Source organism: Muntiacus reevesi, chromosome 1 (assembly GCF_963930625.1).
Source record: "Muntiacus reevesi chromosome 1, mMunRee1.1, whole genome shotgun sequence".
NCBI classification, from domain to species: Eukaryota; Metazoa; Chordata; class Mammalia; order Artiodactyla; family Cervidae; genus Muntiacus; species Muntiacus reevesi.
This window is the reverse complement of record NC_089249.1, coordinates 46,648,309-46,670,530: the sequence shown is the minus strand read 5'-3', so window position 1 is coordinate 46,670,530 and position 22,222 is coordinate 46,648,309. Positions and strand designations below refer to the sequence as shown.

General features: G+C 42.1%; 1 protein-coding gene across 1 annotated transcript in view; it reads left to right on the top strand.

Annotated features, from left to right (window-relative positions):
- Positions 1-22,222, top strand: part of LOC136168460 (uncharacterized) — a 219,253-nt gene that overhangs the window by 100,883 nt on the left and 96,148 nt on the right. Inside the window, 9 exon segments of the mRNA XM_065935978.1 lie at positions 2,861-3,169; positions 3,251-3,559; positions 12,600-12,692; positions 12,769-13,083; positions 14,163-14,477; positions 20,674-20,715; positions 20,802-21,116; positions 21,372-21,404; positions 21,968-22,105. Coding sequence (XP_065792050.1) covers positions 2,861-3,169; positions 3,251-3,559; positions 12,600-12,692; positions 12,769-13,083; positions 14,163-14,477; positions 20,674-20,715; positions 20,802-21,116; positions 21,372-21,404; positions 21,968-22,105 — 1,869 coding nt within the window.

Here is a 22,222-nt window from a genome sequence, read left to right as displayed (position 1 = left end):
TTTGCCTCCTTTGTCAAAGATAAGGTGTCCATAGGTTCGTGGATTTATCTCTGGGCTTTCTATTTTGTTCCATTGATCTATATTTCTGTCTTTGTGCCAGTACCATACTGTCTTGATGACTGTGGCTTTGTAGTAGAGTCTGAAGTCAGGCAGGTTGATTCCTCCAGTTCCATTCTTCTTTTTCAAGATTACTTTGGCTATTCGAGGTTTTTGTATTTCCATACAAACTGTGAAATTATTTGTTCTAGTTCTGTGAAAAATACCATTGGTAGGTTGATAGGGATTTCATTGAATCTATAGATTGCTTTGGGTAGAATAGCTATTTTGACAATATTGATTCTTCCAATCCATGCACATGGTATGTTTCTCCATCTGTTTGTGTCCTCTTTGATTTCTTTCATCAGTGTTTTATAGTTTGCTATGTAGAGGTCTTTTGTTTCTTTAGGTAGATATACTCCTAAGTATTTTATTCTTTTTGTTGCAATGGTGAATGGTATTGTTTCCTTAATTTCTCTTTCTGTTTTTTCATTGTTAGTATATAGGAATGCAAGGGATTTCTGTGTGTTAATTTTATATCCTGCAACTTTACTATATTCATTGATTAGCTCTAGTAATTTTCTGGAAGAGTCTTTAGGGTTTTCTATGTAGAGGATCATGTCATCTGCAAACAGCGAGAGTAAACTGATGCTTTTGAACTGTGGTGTTGGAGAAGACTCTTGAGAGTCTCCTGAACTGCAAGGAGATCAAACCAGTCAATCCTAAAGGAAATCAACCCTGAATATTCACTGAAAGGACTGATGCTGAAGTTGAAGCTCCAATACTTTGGCCACCTGATGTGAAGAACTGATTCATTGGAAAAGACCCTGATGGTGGGAAAGATTGGAGGCTGGTGGGGAAGGGGGCGACAGAAGATGAGATGGTTAGATGGCATCACCAACTCGATGGACATGAGTTTGAACAAACTCAGGGAGATAGTGAAGGACAAGGAAGCCTGTCATTCTGCAGTCCTTGAGGTAGCAAAGAGTCGGACATGTCTGAGTGACTGAGCAACAACAACAACAACAACAAGAACCAGTTAAATAAAAACACTTTGTCTAGGATGTGTAGCCCGTGACCAAACTCCCAGCCATAATAGATTAGGATTCCTAACCTGGGCCTCTCTGGGGAGATGGAAATGGATAAATAATAAAAGGCAAGCAGATCATCCTCTCTCTCATCATTCATTCTTGTATGAGTGGTCAAGCTAATCCTTCAATTCTTTAATTTCTGCAGTGCCTTTTCTGTTCTCTCCTGCTGCTGCTGCTGCTGAGTCACTTCCATCGTGTCTGACTCTGTGCGACCCCATAGACGGAAGCCCACCAGGCTCCCCCGTCCCTGGGATTCTCCATGCAAGAACACTGGAGTGGGTTGCCATTGCCTTCTCCGCCTGCTCTCTATAGTAGATTTTTATTCTGTTACATCATTCTTTTTGAGACTTCAAAGTTCATAAACTTATGCAATCAGAGTCCTTCACCAGAACAAATTCCACCATGTACATGAATAATCATGAGCACACTCAGAAACCAGGAAAATTATTTTAAAAGTTGTTCTTTATGATGTGCAGGTGTTTTTCTATTGGTTTACCTTTTCTCCATCCAAAATATGGTCTCTGAAGGATGAAACATTTTCATCAGTCTTTTCTTTTGTCTCTCTCTCATACTCCATCCACTCTCTGTTTAACCTACCACTCACTCCACCTCACTCCCTACAGAAGTTCTTTCCTTTTGGAGTCTCCTTTCCATCTATTTGTAGCTCTTAAGCTTGGTTTTTCTTTTCTGCATTGGGAGAAATGGGAAATGGTAGCAGGGTTATGTGGCAAATGGGAGGAGCACAGGGGATAATAAGTGTTAAAATCTTGTTGAACAAGTCTTTTTTCCCCCAAATCTTTCTATGTTTCATTCCTATTGAAGTTTTTGCAATTAAGAAATCTCAAAAGTATATATGGCTTGTTTTCTGTTTGCTCTCTTCCTCTCACTCTCCTTTTTTATAGCTTGCTGGCTTCTTATCTCAGAAATCCAAATAGGAAAAGCATATGCAGTTAGTATATAGATAAGGTTAGAATGCATTAAATTAGCATTAGTCTTTCACATTTGCTGAGAATCTCATGTCTAGTATGAAGTAATCAACTAACTCAATTGTCTTGCATAATCCCACTGAGACCTCACTTTCTCCCAAGTGTCTTGATAAATCCTAGGTTTTTAAGAAAGATGGCTCTGACCATTCCCTCCCTTTCCTATGACTCTCTGAGCTTCTGTCACTTCTAAACTTACCTGTGGACAACTTCATTCACAATTAGATTATAATACCTGCACTCAGATCCAGCCCGCGTGATTTTCCCTGTCCTCAGTGACTTGAATATTGGCTCTGAGAGAAAACTGGCTAGAATTTTAGCCTCAGAAATTTCAGGATGCTCCTCTAAACTTCTAAACTTCTCTGGCTCTTAGGCCTCTAACCTCTTGAATCCCATGGACCTTTTTAACTCTCAGTTCAGCTCTGTACCCAAATTTGAATGTCTACTACTGTGCAGTTTCTTTGGGCACTGTAGTTTCCAGGCCCCCAGATAGGAATTAACATTCCTAACCAAAATATATATTCTTGGGATTCAGCCATTCCAAACTGATCCTTCAATCCTTCTGGATATCTCTTCAGAAACTTGCTCATGAAAATGCAGTTTGACAATGACAGGCAAATTCTCTCTTATTTCCTCTTATTCCACAATTGGAAAAAAAGCTTTCACACCATTGCCTGTGAGATGTTGTTTCGAATTGTCAAGCCAGGTTCATGAACACTCACTGGGTTTGTTGTTCTTTGTTTTTCTTAGGATTTCTGCGTCTGGTTGGAGGGGATGGACTCTGCTCAGGGCGAGTAGAAGTGCATTCTGGAGAAGCCTGGACCCCAGTGTCTGATAGGAACTTCACACTCCCCACTGCCCAGGTCATCTGTGCAGAGCTGGGGTGTGGCAAGGCTGTATCTGTCCTGGGACATGTGCCATTCAGAGAGTCTGATGACCGGGTCTGGACTGAAGAGTTCAGGTGTGAGGGGGAGGAGCCTGAGCTCCGGGTCTGCCCCAGAGTGCCCTGTCCAGGGGGCACGTGCCACCACAGTGGAGCTGCTCAGGTTGTCTGTTCAGGTGAGATGCACGGCAGGACCTAACTCAGTTCAAGCTAAAAAAGAAATCAGATTTTACTGAAATCCTGTCTTTTTCTATCAGTGTACACAGAAGTCCGGCTTATGAAAAATGGCACCTCTCAGTGTGAGGGGTGGGTGGAGATGAATATTTCTGGACAATGGAGAGCTCTCTGTGCCTCCCACTGGAATCTGGCCAATGCCAATGTTGTCTGTCGTCAACTCGGCTGTGGAGTCGCCATCTCCACCCGAAATGGAGCAGAAGGAAGTGATCGACTCTGGAAAGCCCGATTTCACTGCTTAGGGACTGAGTCCTTCCTGTGGCAATGCCCTGTGACTGCCCTGGGTGGTCCTGACTGTTCCCATGGCAACACGGCCTCTGTGATCTGCTCAGGTAAGACAGGGATGGGCTACTGTACTTAGGATGCTCCTGGGGTGAAATGTCCCCAGAGCAGAGAGAAGGGAAAACAGCCTTAAAAAGGAAGATATTCTGTAGTGAAATGTTTAATCTTGTTACTGAATTCAGGTTTCAGCTGCTCATTACTCAAGAATCCAACACTGAGAGACAAATGTGGGGTAAAACTAAAGACAGCTTTATTGAGGAAACCAGCAGTTCTGGGAGACAGAAGACTAATGTAACAAAGAACCAGCTCCCCCTTTCTGATCAGAGGCGAGATTTTTTAAGTGGAAATTTCAGGAGTGCACAGGTGGAGGTAGGGGACAGGTTACCTGCAGAAAAGCACGGCTAACTCCGGTAGTCATCTTGAAATAGGTCTGATCAGTGTCACCTTTATTGTTTGGAATACAGTTAATCATCAGTTCTATGTCGGTCTGTTCCCATTTCCTTGAGGCCGATTCTTGGAATTGTGTAAGATGAAGAAGATTATGGGCTTTCCTGTTGACTCAGATGGTAAAGAATCTGCTTGCAGTGCAAGAGACTCAGGTTTGATCCCTGGGTTGGGAAGATCCCCTGGAGAAGGAAATGGCAACCCACTAGTCTGGTCATCATGTGATTTACTTCTACCACCTGGTTTGGATTTCAGTATCTGCACAACAGCTCAAAGGATGTGGCTCAGAATGTTAGCTATAGCCCATGAGGAGGAACTAAAAATCCTTGACTTTGTTTAGGGTTAAACTATTGTTTTTTTATCCTATTTGATGGTTTTCCTTTGTTTCCGAAATTTTTTGATTTCTGTGATTAAACTGATTCTTTGGCTACGAATTTTTTACAGACAGAAGCAAGTGAAGGACATGAGGGTGGTCTGTCCTGAGAAGGCTCTGTTAAGGTCCTGCTCCATAACCTTCTCATTGTTCACTCATTTTTTCAAGGGAAAGAAGTGCTAAGAAATGCTATGTCAGGGAAAGAAATACGTAGATGAGTAATATTTTTATGAAACATTATTATTTTAGAATAATAATAGAGAACAACGTACAAACAATAAGTGTACACCTAGGTCATGTTCCCCAACCCAGATCTACAAAGAGAACATTCACAGCACCACAGAATCACTTGCCTCCCAATAGCTGTGTCCTCCTCCTCTCCAGGGAAGTCTGCTTACCTAAGTTTTGTACTGCCATAGAATAATTTGTCAGTTTTTGAACATTATGTGTAACCATACAGAATGTTTTCTTTCGTGTCTAATTTCTTTGATTTCAAACTGTGTTTGAAATTCACTCATGATGTTGTTTATGGCAACACTGTATCCAGTTTTATTATGATAGTGTATTCTTTTGAATGATCGCGGGACCATGCGTTGACCCATTGAACTAATGGCAGAGATTTGAGTTTGTCGCTAGGTTTTGACTATTACACATACAATGGTGCAAATTACCATGATGATGACTTCTGGAACAAATATTTATTATGTTTTTTGTGTGTTTAATTCTGTCTTATATTTTTATTTTCTTAATGGTATGCTGTCCTTCAGTGAGCCAAGTTACTAATCTTAAGTTTGACTTATCACCTTTTTTACTGTACATGTAGTGCTCCTTCAGTCAGTCAGTTCAGTTCAGTCGCTCAGTCGTGTCTGACTCTTTGTGGACTGCAGCACATCAAGCTTCCCTGTCCTGCATTATCTCCCGCAGCTTGCTCAAGCTCATATCCATTGAGTTGGGGATACCACCCAATCATCTCATATTCTGTCATCTCCTTCTCCTCCTGCCTTCAATATTTTTCAGCATCAGAGTCTTTCCCAATGAGTCAGTTCTTCCCATCATCTGGCCAAAGTATTAGAGCTTAAACTTCAGCATCAGTCCTTCCAATGAATATTCAGGACTGATTTCCTTTAGGATTGATTGGCTTAATATCCTTGAAGTTCAAGGGACTCTCAAGAGTCTTCTCCAACACCACAGTTCACAAGCATCAATTCTTCAGAGCTCAGCTTTCTTTATGGTCCAACTCTCACATCCATACATAACTACTGGAAAAACTATAGTTTTGTTGGACTTTTGTTGGCAAAGTAACATCTCTGCTTTTTAATATGCTATCTAGGTTTGTCATAGCTTTTCTTCCAAGAAGGAAGCATCTTTTAATTTCATGTCTGCAGTCACCATTTGCAGTGATTTTGGAGTCCAAGAAAATAAAGTCTGTCACTGTTTTCATTTGTTTCCCCATCTATTTGCCATGAAGTGATGGGACCAGATGCCATGATCTTCATTTTCTGAATGTTGAGTTTTAAGCCAACATTTTCACTCACCTCTTTCACTTTCATCAAGAGGCTCTTTAATTCCTCTTCGCTTTCTGCCATAAGGGTGGTGTCATCTGCATATCTGAGGTTATTAATATTTCTCCCAGCAATCTTGACTCCAGCTTGTGCTGCATCCATCCCGGCATTTTGCATGACATACTCTGCAAAGAAGTTAAATAAGCAGAGTGACAATATACAACCTTGACTTACTTCTGTCTCAGTTTTGAACCAGTCCATTGTTCCAGTCCACAGAGCTCCTTATATCCTTCTAGAAAGAACTTTGTCTACTCCAAAATCACAAAAATGTTCTTTCAGAGTATCTCACAGAAGTGTAATTACTTTTCTTTTGCATATCACTGCTTCTAGGATTGATCACTGTGTAGGATAAGGGTCAAGTGTCATGCTTTCATATGGACATCCAGTTGACTCAAAATCTTTTTATGAAAAGAGTATTCCCTACTGCAGTGCCACCTTCGAGATGAACAAAAGGGCACATTTGTCTGAGTACTTCTTTTAAACTCTCTATTCTGTTCCACTGTGTCATTTGTCTATCCTTGCACCTGTCCCACGTTTTCTTTTTTTCCTCCATGTTTTCTTAATTATTGTAACTTTATAGTAAATCTTGAACCTTCCCTGGTGGCTCAGATGGTAAAGAATCTGTCTGCAAAGCGGGAGACCTGGGTTTGATCCCTGGGTTGGGAAGATCCCCTGGAGAAAGGCATGGCAACTGACTCCAGTATTTTTGCCTGAAGAGTCCCCATGGAGAGAGGAGCTTGGCAGGCTATAGTCCACTGGGTCACAAAGAATCAGAAATGACTGAGTGACTATGCACACATAGTAAATCTGGGTAACTTTAATTTAAAGAAGTTATGTTGTTGTTGTTCTTGCTAACTGCCTTGGTCATCTTGGTTTTTGTATTTTGTATACATTTTTGAGCTGAAGCTCCAATACTTTGCCACCTGATGTGAAGAGCTGACTCACTAGCAAAGACCCTGATGCTGGGAAAGACTCAAGGCAGGAGGAGAAGGGGACAACAGAAGATGAGATGGTTGGATGTCATCACTGACTCAATGGACACGAGTTTGTGTAACCTCTGGGAGTTGGTGATGGACAGGGAAGCCTGGCGTGCTGCAGTCCATGGGGTTGCAAAGAGTCAGATATGACTGAGTGACTGAACAACAACATAAATTTTGAATCATCTTGTCATGTTTCACACACACAAAAGCATCAGGGAATTTTATTGAGGTTAGCTTTAATCTGTATATAAATTTAAGAATGATTTATTTTGACAACATTGAGTTTTCCAATTCATTGGCAAAATATATCCTTTCATTCAGTTAGGTCTTGAATTTCTCTCAGATGTTTTGCACATCTTTACCTAGGTTTTCTCCTAGGCATTTTATGGGTTTGATGTTACTAGTATTTCCTTTAGTGAAGGTTTTCTAGGAATGAATTCTCTCTGAACTTTATGTGGATTCCCCAAATGTTAGGTTAGTATTTTGCTTTAATCCTTCTTTCTTTCTTTCCTCTCCCTCTCTCTTTCACTCTAGTTTTCTCTCTCTTTCTCTGTCTTGCTCTAGCTTTCCCTCTCTCTCCTCCTATGTTTCTCTCCTGCCCCGTTTTCCCTCTGAGCATGTAAAATCTTTCTGGATTAAGTTGCAGACAGGATGCTCCTTTATCCCTCCCCTTCCCCAACAACAAAAAAATACTTCAGCGAATTTCCTTACATAATCACAGTTCAATCAAACCTTTAGAGATATCAGCCCCAGATAACATCTAAGTGCAACCACATGAGAAACCCCAAAGATAGAACTGCCAAGTTGAGTCTTTCCCAAATCACTGACCAGAAAATCATGATGAAAAAAAAAAAAAAATCCTTCAACTGCTAAGTTTGGGGGAAACTTTTTTACACAGTATTGTTAACCAGGCACTTACCATGTGATCAGCTTTTCTATATAGAGGAACACTTATCTTCTCATCTTCCATTTTACTATTTCTACTTTATATTGATCTAATGTGCTGATAGACTCATTCTCTAGTTCTTAATTTCAGCTGTTAACTTTTTCAGCTGTAGAATTTTCATTTGCTTTTGTTATCATTTCTTTGCCAAGACACACATCTTGTTAATTAATTCTTGAAGCAGTTTAATCATGGCTATTTAAATTCTCTGTCAGACTATAAAACTTTTAGAGGAAAACATAGGCAGAAGATTCTTCGACATAAATTGCAACAAGATCGTTTTTGACCAACTTTCTAGAGTAAAGAAAATAAAAACAAAAATAAACAAAGAGGACCCAGTTAAACTTAAAAGCTTTTGCATAGCAAAGGAAACCATAAACAGAACAAAAAGACAACTGTCAGAATGGGAGAAAATATTGGCCACTAAAATGAAGCAACTAACAAGCGACTAATCTTGAAAATGCACAAACAACTCAATATCAACAAACCAAACAACCCAATTAAAAAATGGGAAAAAGACCTAAACATACATTTCTCCAGACATACAGATGGTTAGCAAATACAAGGAAAGATGTTCAGCATCACTAATTATTCAGTTCAGTTCAGTTCAGCCGCTCAGTCGTGTCCGACTCTTTGTGACCCCATTGACTGCAGCACGAGAGGCCTCCCTGTCCATCACCAACTCCCGGAGATTACTCAAACTCATGTCCACTGAGTTGGTGATGCCATCCAGCAACCTCATCCTCTGTTGTCCCCTTCTCCTCCTGCCCTCAATCTTTCCCAGCATCAGGGTCTTTTCTAATGAGTCAACTCATCGAATGATGTGGCCAAAGTACTGGAGTTTCAGAGAGATGCAAAACTGCAGTCAGGTATTATTTCACACCATTCAGAATGTCTATCATTAAAAAAATCTACAAACAATAAATGCTGGGTAGAATGTGCAGAAAGGGACTCCTCCTACATATGGGTATGTAAATTGGCACAACTACTATGGAGAACAGTATGGAGCTTCCTCAAAAAACTAAAACTAGAACCATCATATGACTCAGCAATCCCACTCCTGGGCAGGTACCTGGAGAAAATCATCATTCAAAAAGACACATTCATCCTGATGTTCACTGCAGCACTATTTACAACAGCCAGGACACAGAAGTAACCTAAATGTCCCTCACAGGAGGAATGACTAGAGAAGATGTTGTACATATATAAAATGGAATATTACTCAGTCACAAAAGAATAAAGTTGTGTCATTTGCAGAGACATGGATAGAACTAGAGATTGTCATGCTCGGATCAGTTCAGTTCAGTCACTTGGTCGTGTCCAACTCTTTGCGACCCCATTGATTGCAGCACGAGAGGCCTCCCTGTCCATCACCAACTCCCGGAGATTACTCAAACTCATGTCCACTGAGTTGGTGATGCCATCCAGCAATCTCATCCTCTGCCGTCCCCTTCTCCTCCTGCCCTCAATCTTTCCCAGCATCAGGGTCTTTTCAAATGAGTCAGTTCTTCACATCAGGTAGCCAAAGTACTGGAGCATCAGCTTTAGCATCAGTCCTTCCAGTGAACATTCAGGACTGATCTCCTTTAGGATGGACTGGTTGGATCTCCTTGCAGTCCAAGGGACTCTCAAGAGTCTTCTCCAACACCACAGTTCAAAAGCATCAATTCTTTGGCGCTCAGTTTATAGTCCAACTCTCATATCCATACATGACCACTGGAAAAACCACAACCTTGACTAGATAGACATTTGTTGGCAAAGTAATGTCTCTACTTTTTAATATGCTGTCTAGGTTGGGCATAACTTTTCTTCCAAGGAGTAAGCGTCTTTTAATTTCATGGTTGCAGTCAACATCTACAGTGATTTTGGGGCTGAAAAAAATAAAGTCAGCCACTGTTTCCACTGTTTCCCCATCTCTTTGCCATGAAATGATGGGACCGGATTCCATGATCTTTGTTTTCTGAGTGTTGAGCTTTAAGCCAACTTTTTCACCCTCCTCTTTCACTTTCATCAAGAGGCTCTTTAGTTCTTCTTCACTCTCTGCCAAAAGGGTAGTGCCATCTGCATATCTGAGGTTATTGATATTTCTCCCAGTACTCTTGGTTCCAGCTTGTGCTTCCTCTAGCCCAGCATTTCTCATGATGTATTCTGCATATAAGTTAAATAAGCAGTGTGACAATATACAGCCTTGACGTATTTCTTTTCCTGTTTGGAACCAGTCTGTTGTTCCACGTCCAGTTCTAACTGTTGCTTCCTGACCTGCATACAGATTTCTCAAGAGGCAGGTCAGGTGGTCTGATATTCCCATCTGTTTTAGAATTTTCCACATTTAACTGTAATGCACACAGTCAAAGGCTTTGGCATAGCCAATAAAGCAGAAATAGATGTTTTTTTCTGGAACTCTCTTGCATTTTTGAGGATCCAGGGGATGTTGGCAATTTGATCTCTTGTTCCTCTCCCTTTTCTAAAACCAGCTTGAATATCTGGAAATTCATGGTTCACGTGTTGTTGAAGCCTGACTTGGAGAATTTTGAGCATTACTTTGCTAGTGTGTGAGATGAGTGCAGTTGTGTGGTAGTTTAAACATTCTTTGGCATTGTCTTTCTTTGGGATTGGAATGAAAACTGATGTTTTCCAGTCCTGTTACCACTGCTGAGTTTTCCAAATTTGCTGGCATATTGTGTACATCACTTTCACAGCATCATCTTTTAGGATTTGAAATAGGATTGTTATGTAGAATGAAGTAAATCAGAAAAAGAAAAACAAATACTGTATAACATCACTTATATGAGGAATCTAGAAAAATGGTAGAGATGAACTTACTGCCAAGCAGAAATAGAGACACCAAAATAGAGAACATCATATGGATACTAAGAGGGGAAATGAAGAGTGGGATGAACTGGGACATTGAGATTGACATATGTACACTATTGATGAGCTGTGCTGTGCACTTAGTCGCTGAGTCATATCCGACTCTTTGCAACCCCATGGACTGTAGCCTGCCAGGCTCCTCTGTCCATGGGGATTCTCCAGGAAAGAATTGTGGAGTGGGTTGCCATACCCTCCTCCAGGGGATCTTCACAACCTGTGGATCAAACCCAGGTTTCTCGCATTGTAGGCGGATTCTTTACTGCCTGAAACATCAGGCTCAGAAGCCGTACACTATTGATACTAAGTTTAAAATAGATATTGCCTGGAGAATCCCGTAGACATGGAGCCTGATGAGCTACAATCCATAGTGTCACAGGGTCAGACACGACTGAAGTGACTTAGCATACATGCACACATAAACTTTGCCAACAAATGTCCGTCTCGTCAAGGCTATGGTTTTCCCAGTGGTCATGTATGGATGTGAGAGTTGGACTATAAAGAAAGCTGAGCACTGAAGAATTGATGCTTTTGAACTGTGGGGGGTGGAGAAGACTCTTGAGAGTCCCTTGGACTGCAAGGAGATCCAACCAGTCCATCCTAAAGAAGATCAGTCCTGGGTGTTCATTGGAAAGCCTGATGTTGAAGCTGAAGCTCCAATACTTTGGCCACCTGATGAGAAGTGGTGACTCATTTGAATAGACCCTGATGCTGGGAAGGATTGAAGGCAGCAGGAGAAGCAGACGACAGAGGATGAGATGGTTGGATGGCATCATCGACTCAATGGGCATGGGTTTGGGTGAACTCCAGGAGTTGGTGATGGACAGGGAGGCCTGGCCTGGTGCGGTTCATGGGGTCACAAAGAGTTGGACAGGACTGAGGGACTGAACTGAGCACATAAAATAGATAAATAATAACCTATTGTATAGCACAGGGAACTCTACTCAGTGCTCTGTGGCGACCTAAATAGGAAGTAAATCCAAGAAAGAGGGGAGATATATATACGTATTGTTGTTTGGTCGCTGAGTTGCTTCTGACTCTTTTGTGACCCCATGGACTGTAGCCTGCCACAGCCTGCCTGCCATTGTAGCCTCCTTTGTCCACAGGATTTCCCAGGTAAGAATTCTGGAGTGGGTTGCCATTTCTTTCCCCAGGAGGTCTTCCCAGCCAGGGATGGAACCCCAGTCTACTATTTGGCAGGCAGATTTTTTTTTTTTTTTTTACCACTGAGTCACCTAGGAAACCCATCCATGTATATATAACATATTAAATTTGCTGACAGCAGAAGCTACCACAACATTGTAAAACAATTATGCTCAAATAAAAATCAATAAAAATAAATAAAATAAATTCTCTGTCAGATAACTCTAAGAGACAAATACCCTGGGAAATTTTTTTAATGTTTCTTTTTCCTCTTGTTTTCCATGAAATCTCTTTTATATAAGTGTTTTTAAAATCACAAACATTGTAGATAAAAAATTGTACAAATCCTTCAGAAAGGATTTTGTTTTGCTTCTTCTTTTTAGGGTTAGATTAAGGATAGAGCAACTTATTTAACTCATTCTTAGGGCAAAGCTTGGCTTAAAACAGGAATCATGGTATTGTCAGGACCAGGACTGTTCATAGAGAAAGGGAACACTAAGATTATGGTAACTTTACTGGTATGTTACAGCTTCCATCTCAGCTCCATCACTAGGTCATTATTATTATTGTTTTTTCATTTTGAACTTTTTACTTTGTATTGGGTTTAGCTGACTAACAATGTTGTTATAGTTTCAGGTGAATAGCCAGGGACTCAGCCATACATATACACGTATCCATTTCCCCCCAAACTCCCATCCTCTCCTAAAAATTATTTTGTTTAACTGAGTTTCCTGATCTTCAACCCTCTCAACCATCTAATCATCGCTGTTTCTTCAGGAAACCACACCCAGGTGCTGCCCCAGTGCAATGACTCCCTGTCTGAACAAGCAGACTCTGCAGCCTCAGAGGAGAGCGCCCCCTACTGCTCAGGTGAGGGTCCCACAGGACAGAAGACCCTTCCCATTCCGCAGGTCACCTCCCCATTGTCCCATTTCTCTCTCCTCAGACAGCAGACAGCTCCGCCTGGTGGACGGGGGCGGTCCCTGCGCCGGGAGAGTGGAGATCCTTGAGCAGGGCTCCTGGGGCACCATCTGTGATGACGGCTGGGACCTGGACGATGCCCGCGTGGTGTGCAGGCAGCTGGGCTGTGGAGAAGCCCTCAATGCCACGGGGTCTGCTCACTTCGGGGAAGGATCAGGGCCCATCTGGATGGACGACCTGAATTGCACAGGAAATGAGTCCCACGTGTGGAGGTGCCCTTCCCGGGGCTGGGGGCGGCAGGACTGCAGACACAAGGAGGACGCGGGGGTCATCTGCTCAGGTCTGCGCTGCGCACTGTCCATAGGCTAGGGGATGGATGGGGCCCTGGAGGACGGGAGTCTGAACCCTGGGGGAGAGATGCTGAAAAGACCTGAGAAGGAGGCTTCCCCCCATGGAGCCTGTGTTTCCAGCAGACATGAAGACGAGGTGCTTTTAGTTCCTCCTGCAGCAGCTGAAATTCTGGTCCTTTCTCCTCAGTAGTGTTTACTAGCAGAAGGTTTTCTCAGTTTTCCTTGAAATCAGGGCTCACTCTTCTGGTACATATGGTAGAGAAGTCTTAAAGCCAAGGTGCTAGTTTTTTTGTTTTGTAACAAATTACCACATAGTTAATGGTTTAAAACAACACATTTCTTTCCTTACACTTCTGTAGCTTAGATGTCCAGCAGGAATCTCACTGGACGGGTTCAAGGTTTCAGTAGGGTCACATCACTTCTAGTCTCTGGAAAAGAATCTGTTTCTTGTCTTTTCAAGCTTCTAAAAACTTCCTGCCTGCCTTTGTTCATAACCCCCTCTGTTCATCATCAGACCAGCAACGCTCCACCTCTCTAATCGTTATTCATATTCACATCTCCCTCTAGCCAGAATGGGGAAAAGGATTCCACTGTAAAGGATAGTGAGTCTAAGAATGTGATTAGACTGTGCTCATCTGTTAATCCACCATATTTCAGGTTAATCTCAAGGTTCTTACCTTAATTACATCTGTAAAGTCCCCTCTGCCAGATAAGGAAACAGTCACAGGTCCATTTTCTATCTGCCTCCACACTGTCCACATCACATCCCTTTCACACACTCTTTAGATGTTTTGTCAGGAAGCAGGAGTCAGCTCCGTCTCCCTGCAAGTGTCCAGGCTGGTCTTCCTCACAGTTCATGTTCACTACATCATGGTGGTAGAAATATTTAGAAAGACAGACACAGATGGACAAAGTCAGATAAAAAGGAGACAGGTTTCACTCTGGTTATCTAATGGATTTGCTTCCTCAGCTGAGTCACAGATGTTGTTCACAATTTTGGGGAGAGAGGAAAACCCGGAGCACTGAGTGCAGTGCTCACTGTGTCCTGTCTTCTCCATTTCGATCTTAGAGTTCCTGGCCCTCAGGATGGTGAGCGAGGACCAGCAGTGTGCTGGGTGGCTGGAAGTTTTCTACAACGGGACCTGGGGCAGTGTCTGCCGCAGTCCCATGGATGATGTCACCGTGTCCATCATCTGCAGTCAGCTTGGCTGTGGGGACAGTGGAAGTCTCAACACTTCTGTTGGTCTCAGGGAAGGTTCTAGACCCCGGTGGGTAGATGGAATCCAGTGTCGGAAAACTGACACCTCTCTCTGGCAGTGTCCTTCTGATCCTTGGAAATACACTTCATGCTCTCCAAAGGAGGAAGCCTACATCTCATGTGCAGGTGACTCATGTCTGTTTCTGTGTCTGTCCCAACCCTGTAGGGTATTATTAGTCAGATTTGATCTTTTAAAATCTAAGTGATGCGTTTAAGTTGAGTTTATAAAATGAGGTTTGGATGGAGTTAATTTAATCCTCATGTTCCAAACTTGCTTTATTAAAAGTTTTTAATTGATATAATTGACATAACATTATATTGCTTGCTGTGTACAACATCATGCTTATATATTTGTGTATATTGATAAATGATCACTACAGTAAGTCTGTGTAAGTTATACCCATAACCATATATATAGTTAAATATTTTTCTTATATGATGAGGATGTTTAAGATGTATTTTCTCATCATCTTTCAAATAGACAGTATGGTATTCACTATAGTCACCATGCTGTATGTTATATCTCTTCGCCTATTAATTTTATAACTCAAGTTTATACATTTTGACTACATTTGCCCACACCAAATCCCTCATCATTGGCAGCCACCAACGACTCAGCATCTCTGAACTTGCTTTTTGTTTTAAGATTACACATATAAATGAGATTTTATGGAATTTTTCTTTCTCTGTCTGATTTGTTTCACTTAGCATAATGCCCTCAAGGTCCATCCTTGTTGAAACTGGCAAAATTTTCTTCTTTTTTATGGGTGGATATATGTTTATATTGCATTTTCTTTATCCATTCATCCATCAGTGAAGACTTACCTTGTTTGGCTCTTGTATATATTGCTATAAAATACTAAAAAGTAATGCTGTTAAAGTGCTACAGTCAATATATCGGTCGGCGAATTTGGAAAATTCATCAGTGGCCACAGGACTGGAGAAGGTCAATTTTCATTCCAATTTTGAAGAAGGACAATGCCAAAGAATGTTCAAACTACTGAACAATTGTGCTCATTTCACATGCTATAAGTTTATGCTCAAAGTCTTTCCAGCTAGGCTTCAGCAATAAGTGAGTTGAGAACTTGCAAGATGTACAAGCTGGGTTTAGAAAAGGCAGAGGAACCAGAGATCAAATTGCCAACATTTGTTGAATCATAGAGTAAGCCAGAGAATTCCAGGAAAACGTCTGCTTCATTGACTAGACTAAAACCTTTGATTATGTGGATCACAGCGAACTGTGGAAATTTCTTAAAGAGAGGAGAATACCAGAGCACCTTACCTGCCTCCTGAGAAACCTGTATGCAGGTCAAGAAGCAACAGTTGGAACTGGACATAAACAACCGACTGGTTCAAAATTGGGAAAGGAATTCGTCAAGGCTGTACATTGTCACCCTGTTTATTTAACTTATATGTAGAGTACATCATGGGAACTGCCAGCCTGAATGAATCACAAGCTGAAATCAAGATTGCTGTGAGAGAGATCAACAACCTCAGATACGCGGATGATACCACTCTATTGGCAGAAAGAGAAGAGGAACTAAAGAGCTTCTTGTTGAGGGTGAAAGAGGAGAGTGAAATAGCTGGCTTAAAGCTCAACATTCAACATTCTGAAAATTAAGATCATGGCATGTGGCCCCATCACTTCTTGGCCAATAAAATGGGAGAAAGTGGAAACAAATTTTCTTTCCTTGGGCTCCAAAGTCACTGACGATGGTAACTGCAGTCATGAGATTAAAAGAGGCTTGCTCCTTGGAAGGACAGCTATGACACACCTAGACAGAGTATTCAAAAGCAGAGACATCACTTTGCAGACAAAGGCCCATATAGTCAAAGTGATGTTTATTTCACTAGTCATGTATGGATGTGAGAGTTGGATTATAAAGAAGCTGAGTGCCCAAGAGTTGATGCTTTTGAATTGTGGTGCTTGGATGCCACAATTGAATTGAGTGTCTTGAGCAGCGTGGAGATCCAACCAGTCTATCCTAAAGGAAATCAACTCTGAATATTCATGGGAAGGACTGATGCTGAAGCTAAAGCTCGAATACTTTGGCCACCTGATGAGAAGAGCTGACTTGTTGGAAAATACCCTGATGCTGAGAAAGACTGAAGGCAAAAGGAGAAGGGGGCCACAGAGGATGAGATAGTTAGATAGCATCACCAATTCAGTGGACATGAATTTGAGCAAACTTTGGGAGAAAGTGAAGGACAGAGGAACCTGGCGTGTTGCAGTCCATGGGGCTGCAAAGGGTCAGACACAACCTAGCAACTGAACAAATATTGCTGCAGTGAACACTGGTTTTTCAAGTTAATGTTTCTGTCAGATGAATACCCCAAAGTGAAATTGCCGAATCGTTTGGCAATTCTATTTTTCATTTTTGTTGCACCGCAATACTGTTTCCATAGGGGTTGCATCAACTTACATTCCCTCAACTGTGCAAAAGCTTTTCTGTCTCTTCACATTCTCCTCAACTCCTGTTATTTCTTCTTTCTGTTACTTCTTTCTAGAGGATATGAGGTCATAGCTCACTGTGGGTTTGATCTGTATTTTCTGATGATTATTCATGCTGAGCACGTTTTCATGTACCTATCGGCAAGTTATATGTATTCTTTAAAAAAAAAATTATCAGGTTCTCTGCCCATTTTTTGAAAGTCATATTGTTTGATTTTTGCTACTGAGTTGTGTGAGTACCTTGTATATTTTGGATAATAGTTTTTATCAGAAATATAATATGTAAATATTTTCTCTAATTCCATAGGTTGCTTTTTCATTTTGTTGATGGTTTCCTTAATTGGACAGAAGCTTTGTAGCCTTATGTGGTCCCAACTGCTTGTTTTCACTCTTGTTCTCTTTGATTTTGGTGTCAAATCCAAAAAATCCTCACGAAGACTGACTGACGTCAACAATTTTATTTTCTGTTTTTGCATGTAGAAATTTTATGGCTTCAGAACTTGTGATCAAGTCTTTAATCTATTTTGAGTTAATTTTTGTGAGTGGTGTAAGATAGTGGTTCCATTTCATTCTTTTGTATGTGGCTGTCCAGTTTTCCCAATGCCATTTACTGAAAAAACTGTCCTTTCTTCATTGCATATTCTTGGCTTCTTTGTAAAAAATTAATTGATTGTACAAATGTGGGTTTATTTCTGGGCTCTCTATTCTGTTCCTTTGATCTCTGTGTCCATTTTTATGCCAACAACATACTGTTTGACTAATATAGCTTTGTAATATAGTTTGAAAACAGAAAGCATGACACTTCCAGCTTTGTTACTCTTGCTCAAGATTGCTTTGGTATTCAGTGTCTTTTGTGGTTCCATGAAAATATTAGGAGTGTTTGTCTGTATCTGTGAAAATTTCCATTGAAATTTTGGTAAGAATTGCAGTGAATCTGTAGATTGCTTTGGGTAGTATGGGCATGTTAATAATATTAGATCTTCCAATCTATGAGCACAGAATATCTTTCCATTTATTTGAGTCTTCTTCAGTATCTTTCATCAATGTCTTATAGTTTTCAGTGTACAAGTCTTTCGTCTGCTTGCTTAAATTTATTCTTCGATATTTTATTCATTTTCATGCAAATGCAAATAGAATTGTTTTCTCAGTTTCTCCTTATGGTAGTTTGTTGTTAGTGCATAGAAAGGCAACTGATTTTTGTATTTAGATTTTTCATTCTACAACTTTACTGAGTGTATTAGTTCTCATATTTTTGGTGAAGTCTTTAGGGTTTTCTATATATACTACCATGTAAGGAAGTCTCCTTCCTCATGAGTCTGATGGTAAAGAATCCATCTGCAATGCAAGAGACCCGGGTTTGATCCCTGAGTTGGGAAGATCCCCTGGAGGAGGGAATGGCAACCCACTCCAGTATCCCTGCCTGGAGAATCCCAATGGGCAGAGAAGCCTGGCAGGCTGCAGTCCTTGGGGTAGCAAAGAGTCAGAGACGACTGAGTGACTAACACTTTCACTTTTCAATGTGCAAATAGTGTCAGTTTTGCCTCTTCCTTTCAGATTTGGATGTCTGCTTTTCTTTTATTGCCTGATGGATCTGGATGGGACTACCAAAACTAAGCTGAATAAAAGTGGTGAGAGTAGATAATTTTGTCTTGTGTTTGATTTCAGAGGAAAAGTTTTTGGTTTTGTACAGTCAAATATGATGTTAGCTGTGAACTTCTCATATGGCCTTAATTATATTGAGATGCAATCCTTTGTAAAAGAGTTTTTATCATAAATGGATTTTGAATTTGTCAAACATTTTTTCTGCATCCTTTGAGATATGATTTTTACCTTCATTTTGCTTATTTGGTGTATCACATTGATTAGGTTGTGAATGTTGAACTATCCTTGTATCCTTGGAACAAGCATCACTTGATTATGGTGTATGATTCTTTTAGTGTATTGTCAAATTCAGTTTTCTAATATTTTGTTGAGGATTCTTGCACTTACATTTATCAGAGTATTAGCCCATAATTTTCTTTTCTTGTGGTGTCCTTATCTGGTTTTGGTATCAGAATAATGTTGGCCTTGTAAAATGAATTTGGAAGTGTTTCTTTCTTCTGTTTTTGGAAGAGTTTGAGAAGGCTCCACCACTAAATACTGTTACATTGGGAACTGGGATTTTGAAAATAAATGTTGAATGAAATAAATAAGTGTTGAGGAGGGCAACAAATAGTCAAACCATAGAACCTTACTTCCTTCAACATTTCTCTCTGTTTCTCTCTCTCCTTCCCTCCCCCTCCACATACACAAACACACACACCGTATTCAGGTAAACCATGAGAGGTATGCTGGATGTTGCCTGAAACCTATAGCTAGGAGAATGTGGGGACAGATACTTCAAAAGCAGAGGCTCACTCCTTTCCTTGCCTCTCTTTTTTCATCTCTTTGTCTTTTCCATTTGAAAGCCAAAGAGGCATTAAACTATTAGACCTTTTATTGATGATATTTTTCCTACAACTAAACACTGAGAATTGAGAGGTGGTAATGTCTTTGACCATGAAAATGAGCAACACCTTCACAAAGGTCCCACCATCATTTTCTCAGAGGTTCTCTGCGTAGAGTGGGTAGGAGGTTTGATAGAGTGATCTGGAAAGAATATACAGATTTTGATACTTTATGACAGGTACTATTTACCCTTCTGGTTTTTTGCGTTGCTTTGAATTTGTATTGATTTCTCTCAGCTTCAATTCTTTTATGTATACTTTTCAGTCTTTTGTTTGTTATTTCTGCATCTTCTCAATACAAATTTTTCTCAGTAGGTTTTCTTCTTTACTCTATTGCAAAAATTGTTGCCTTACTCTGTGTACATATATGTGTACATATATCTTCTTAGAATTCTACTAAGTCTTTCCTGTATATTTCCTTTTTAAGAGATTCCTAACCAACACTATGGGCTTTTCTGGTGGTTCAGACAACAAAAAATCTGCCTGCAGTGCAGGAGACCTGAGTTCGATTCCTGGGTAGGGAAGATCCAGCGGAGAAAGGAATAGCAATCTACTCCAGTATTCTTGCCTGGAAAATCCTATGGACAGTGTAGCCTGGTGGGCTGCATTCCATAGGTCACAAACAGTCAGACACGGCTGAGCGACTAACACACACACATATAACCAACACTGCATTGTAGATTAATTATCTTCCAATTAAAAATAAATTTAAAAAAGTTTCCTTTTACAACAGTAGTCTTCACTTGCCCACTTGTTACACTGAATAGTAGGTAAGAGTAGCTTATAATCTATCTAATAACTTTCCATTAAAATTACGTGTGAGATTTTGAATATAAATTAACTGTTCTTCTGGGCGGATTATTTTAATATGAGCTATTATCATAGACTATTTCCAGTCATTTATATTTGGTTTACTATTTCACTGATTAGTGTGAATTTAAAGTTTTATTTTACTGAATTTTATTCATCTATTCATTCATTCAATAAATATTTACCAAGCCCCTATCTAGGTATTTAGCAAAGGTTTTCCATAGATATTTGATGAATGAGTGCATACAATGTGCAGGCACTGTCCTGACAGCGGAAACATGGCATATATAAGATATACAAGGTCCTTCTTCTAATGGAACTTTCATTCAGAGGAGTGTGTGTGTACATTTGTAGATGTCTGTGTTTATATCTGCTGTGGGAATGTGAAGACTGATAAACAAGTAAATATTTAAGGTAATTTCAGCTGGTGATCAGATGCAGTGAGTTTCAGCCCAGGAGATAATAAGCCTGTGTATTCCTGTGTCCTTTGCACTGAGTCAGATCTTAGATAATCTTATTTGGGGACAAGAACACGCCCAATGTCCCTGATCCAGTGTTTCCCTCTTGTTTGCAGAAAGAAGACCCAAGAGCTGCCCAGCTGCTGCCCCCTGCACAGGTACGTCAGCCCCGCCCCCTCCCCAGGGCCCCAGGGGCTCCTTCCTCCCACCAGGGGAGTCACAGGAGGGGCTGCTGCCTTTTCAGACAGAGAGAAGCTCCGGCTCAGGGGAGGAGACCGCGAGTGCTCAGGGCGGGTGGAGGTCTGGCACAGCGGCTCCTGGGGCACCGTGTGCGATGACTCCTGGAGCCTGGCAGAGGCCGAGGTGGTGTGTCAGCAGCTGGGCTGTGGCCCGGCCCTGGAAGCCGTGCGGGCCGCGGCGTTTGGCCCTGGAAACGGGAGCATCTGGCTGGACGAGGTGCGGTGTGGGGGCAGGGAGTCCTCCCTGTGGGACTGTGCTGCGGAGCCCTGGGGGCAGAGCGACTGCAAGCACGAGGAGGATGCTGGCGTGAGGTGCTCTGGTGAGTGAGGGGCTCGGGGTCCGTCCTGGGTGAGCTGGGGCAGCGCGGGGGCAGTGGGCTGGGCCGGGCGTGGTGGGGAGTTTGTGTTCAAAGAGTGTCCGGGTGCTGGGGCTCTGATCTAGGACGGGGGAGCTGGGAGGACTGGACACTGGTGTTGTGGAGCCTGGGGGGTGATTTCAGGCTCAGGAGGGATAATTGGACTTGCCCTGCTTTCTGGCCAATTCCCTCTCTTCACACTGCTGTTTTTCTCTTTAGGTGTAAGGAAAACAGCGCCCCCGACTGCAGCAGGTACTGTGAACCCCCATGGGCAGGAGAGAATACTCAGGTCTGGGGGCCTGTTCTGTGGGCCCTCTGACAGCTCAGGAGAGGAAAGAGCCTGAGGAGCCCTGGCTGGTGGGGAGGAGCCTAGGGTGATATGTTGGGGAACTCCTCTGCCTTGGTTCCTGGGGCCACATTTTTCTCACAACTGGGATACTAGGGAGATGGGTTCCTGTGTTGCAGAATCTAAGGTTCTTCCACCTGCCCCTGAGTGTTGCTCCTCATCAGTGAGGTGCGGGTCCCAGGACTGTTTGACGGTCTGTCTCCTGAAGCCCAAGGAGAAGAGATGAGCCGGGTCCTCAGAGGCTGTCTCGGCAGGGCAGCTCCCTGACAATCCCCGGCTCTGCCTGGGGGCCACACGGGCCGAGTGGCGTTGACTCATCTCAGGATGAGAACTGGGGGAGCCAGGTCACTGTCAGTGCACTTGTGTCTGAGGCTGGGACGCCATCGTCTGGAGCCCCTGGGAATGCTGGCACAGGGGGTTTCTCTGTGCCCAGGACCTTCTCCACACCCTGTTGCCTTGTTCTCTTTAGGGTCCAGACCAGTTTCAAGTCCTCTCCCTGGCTTCTTCTCCCTGGCTGGGGTCCTCTGCCTCATCCTGGGAGCCCTTCTCTTCCTGGTCCTCATCATCCTGGTGACTCAGGTGCTCAGATGGAGAGCAGAGCGCAGAGGTGGGCTGCAGGGGGGACTGGGGACCAGGGAGCATGTGTGCAGGCAGGAGATGGGGCGGGGGTGAGGAGGGGAGCCTGGGCCAGGTCTCTGTTCTGAGTCTGCAGAACTCCATGTGC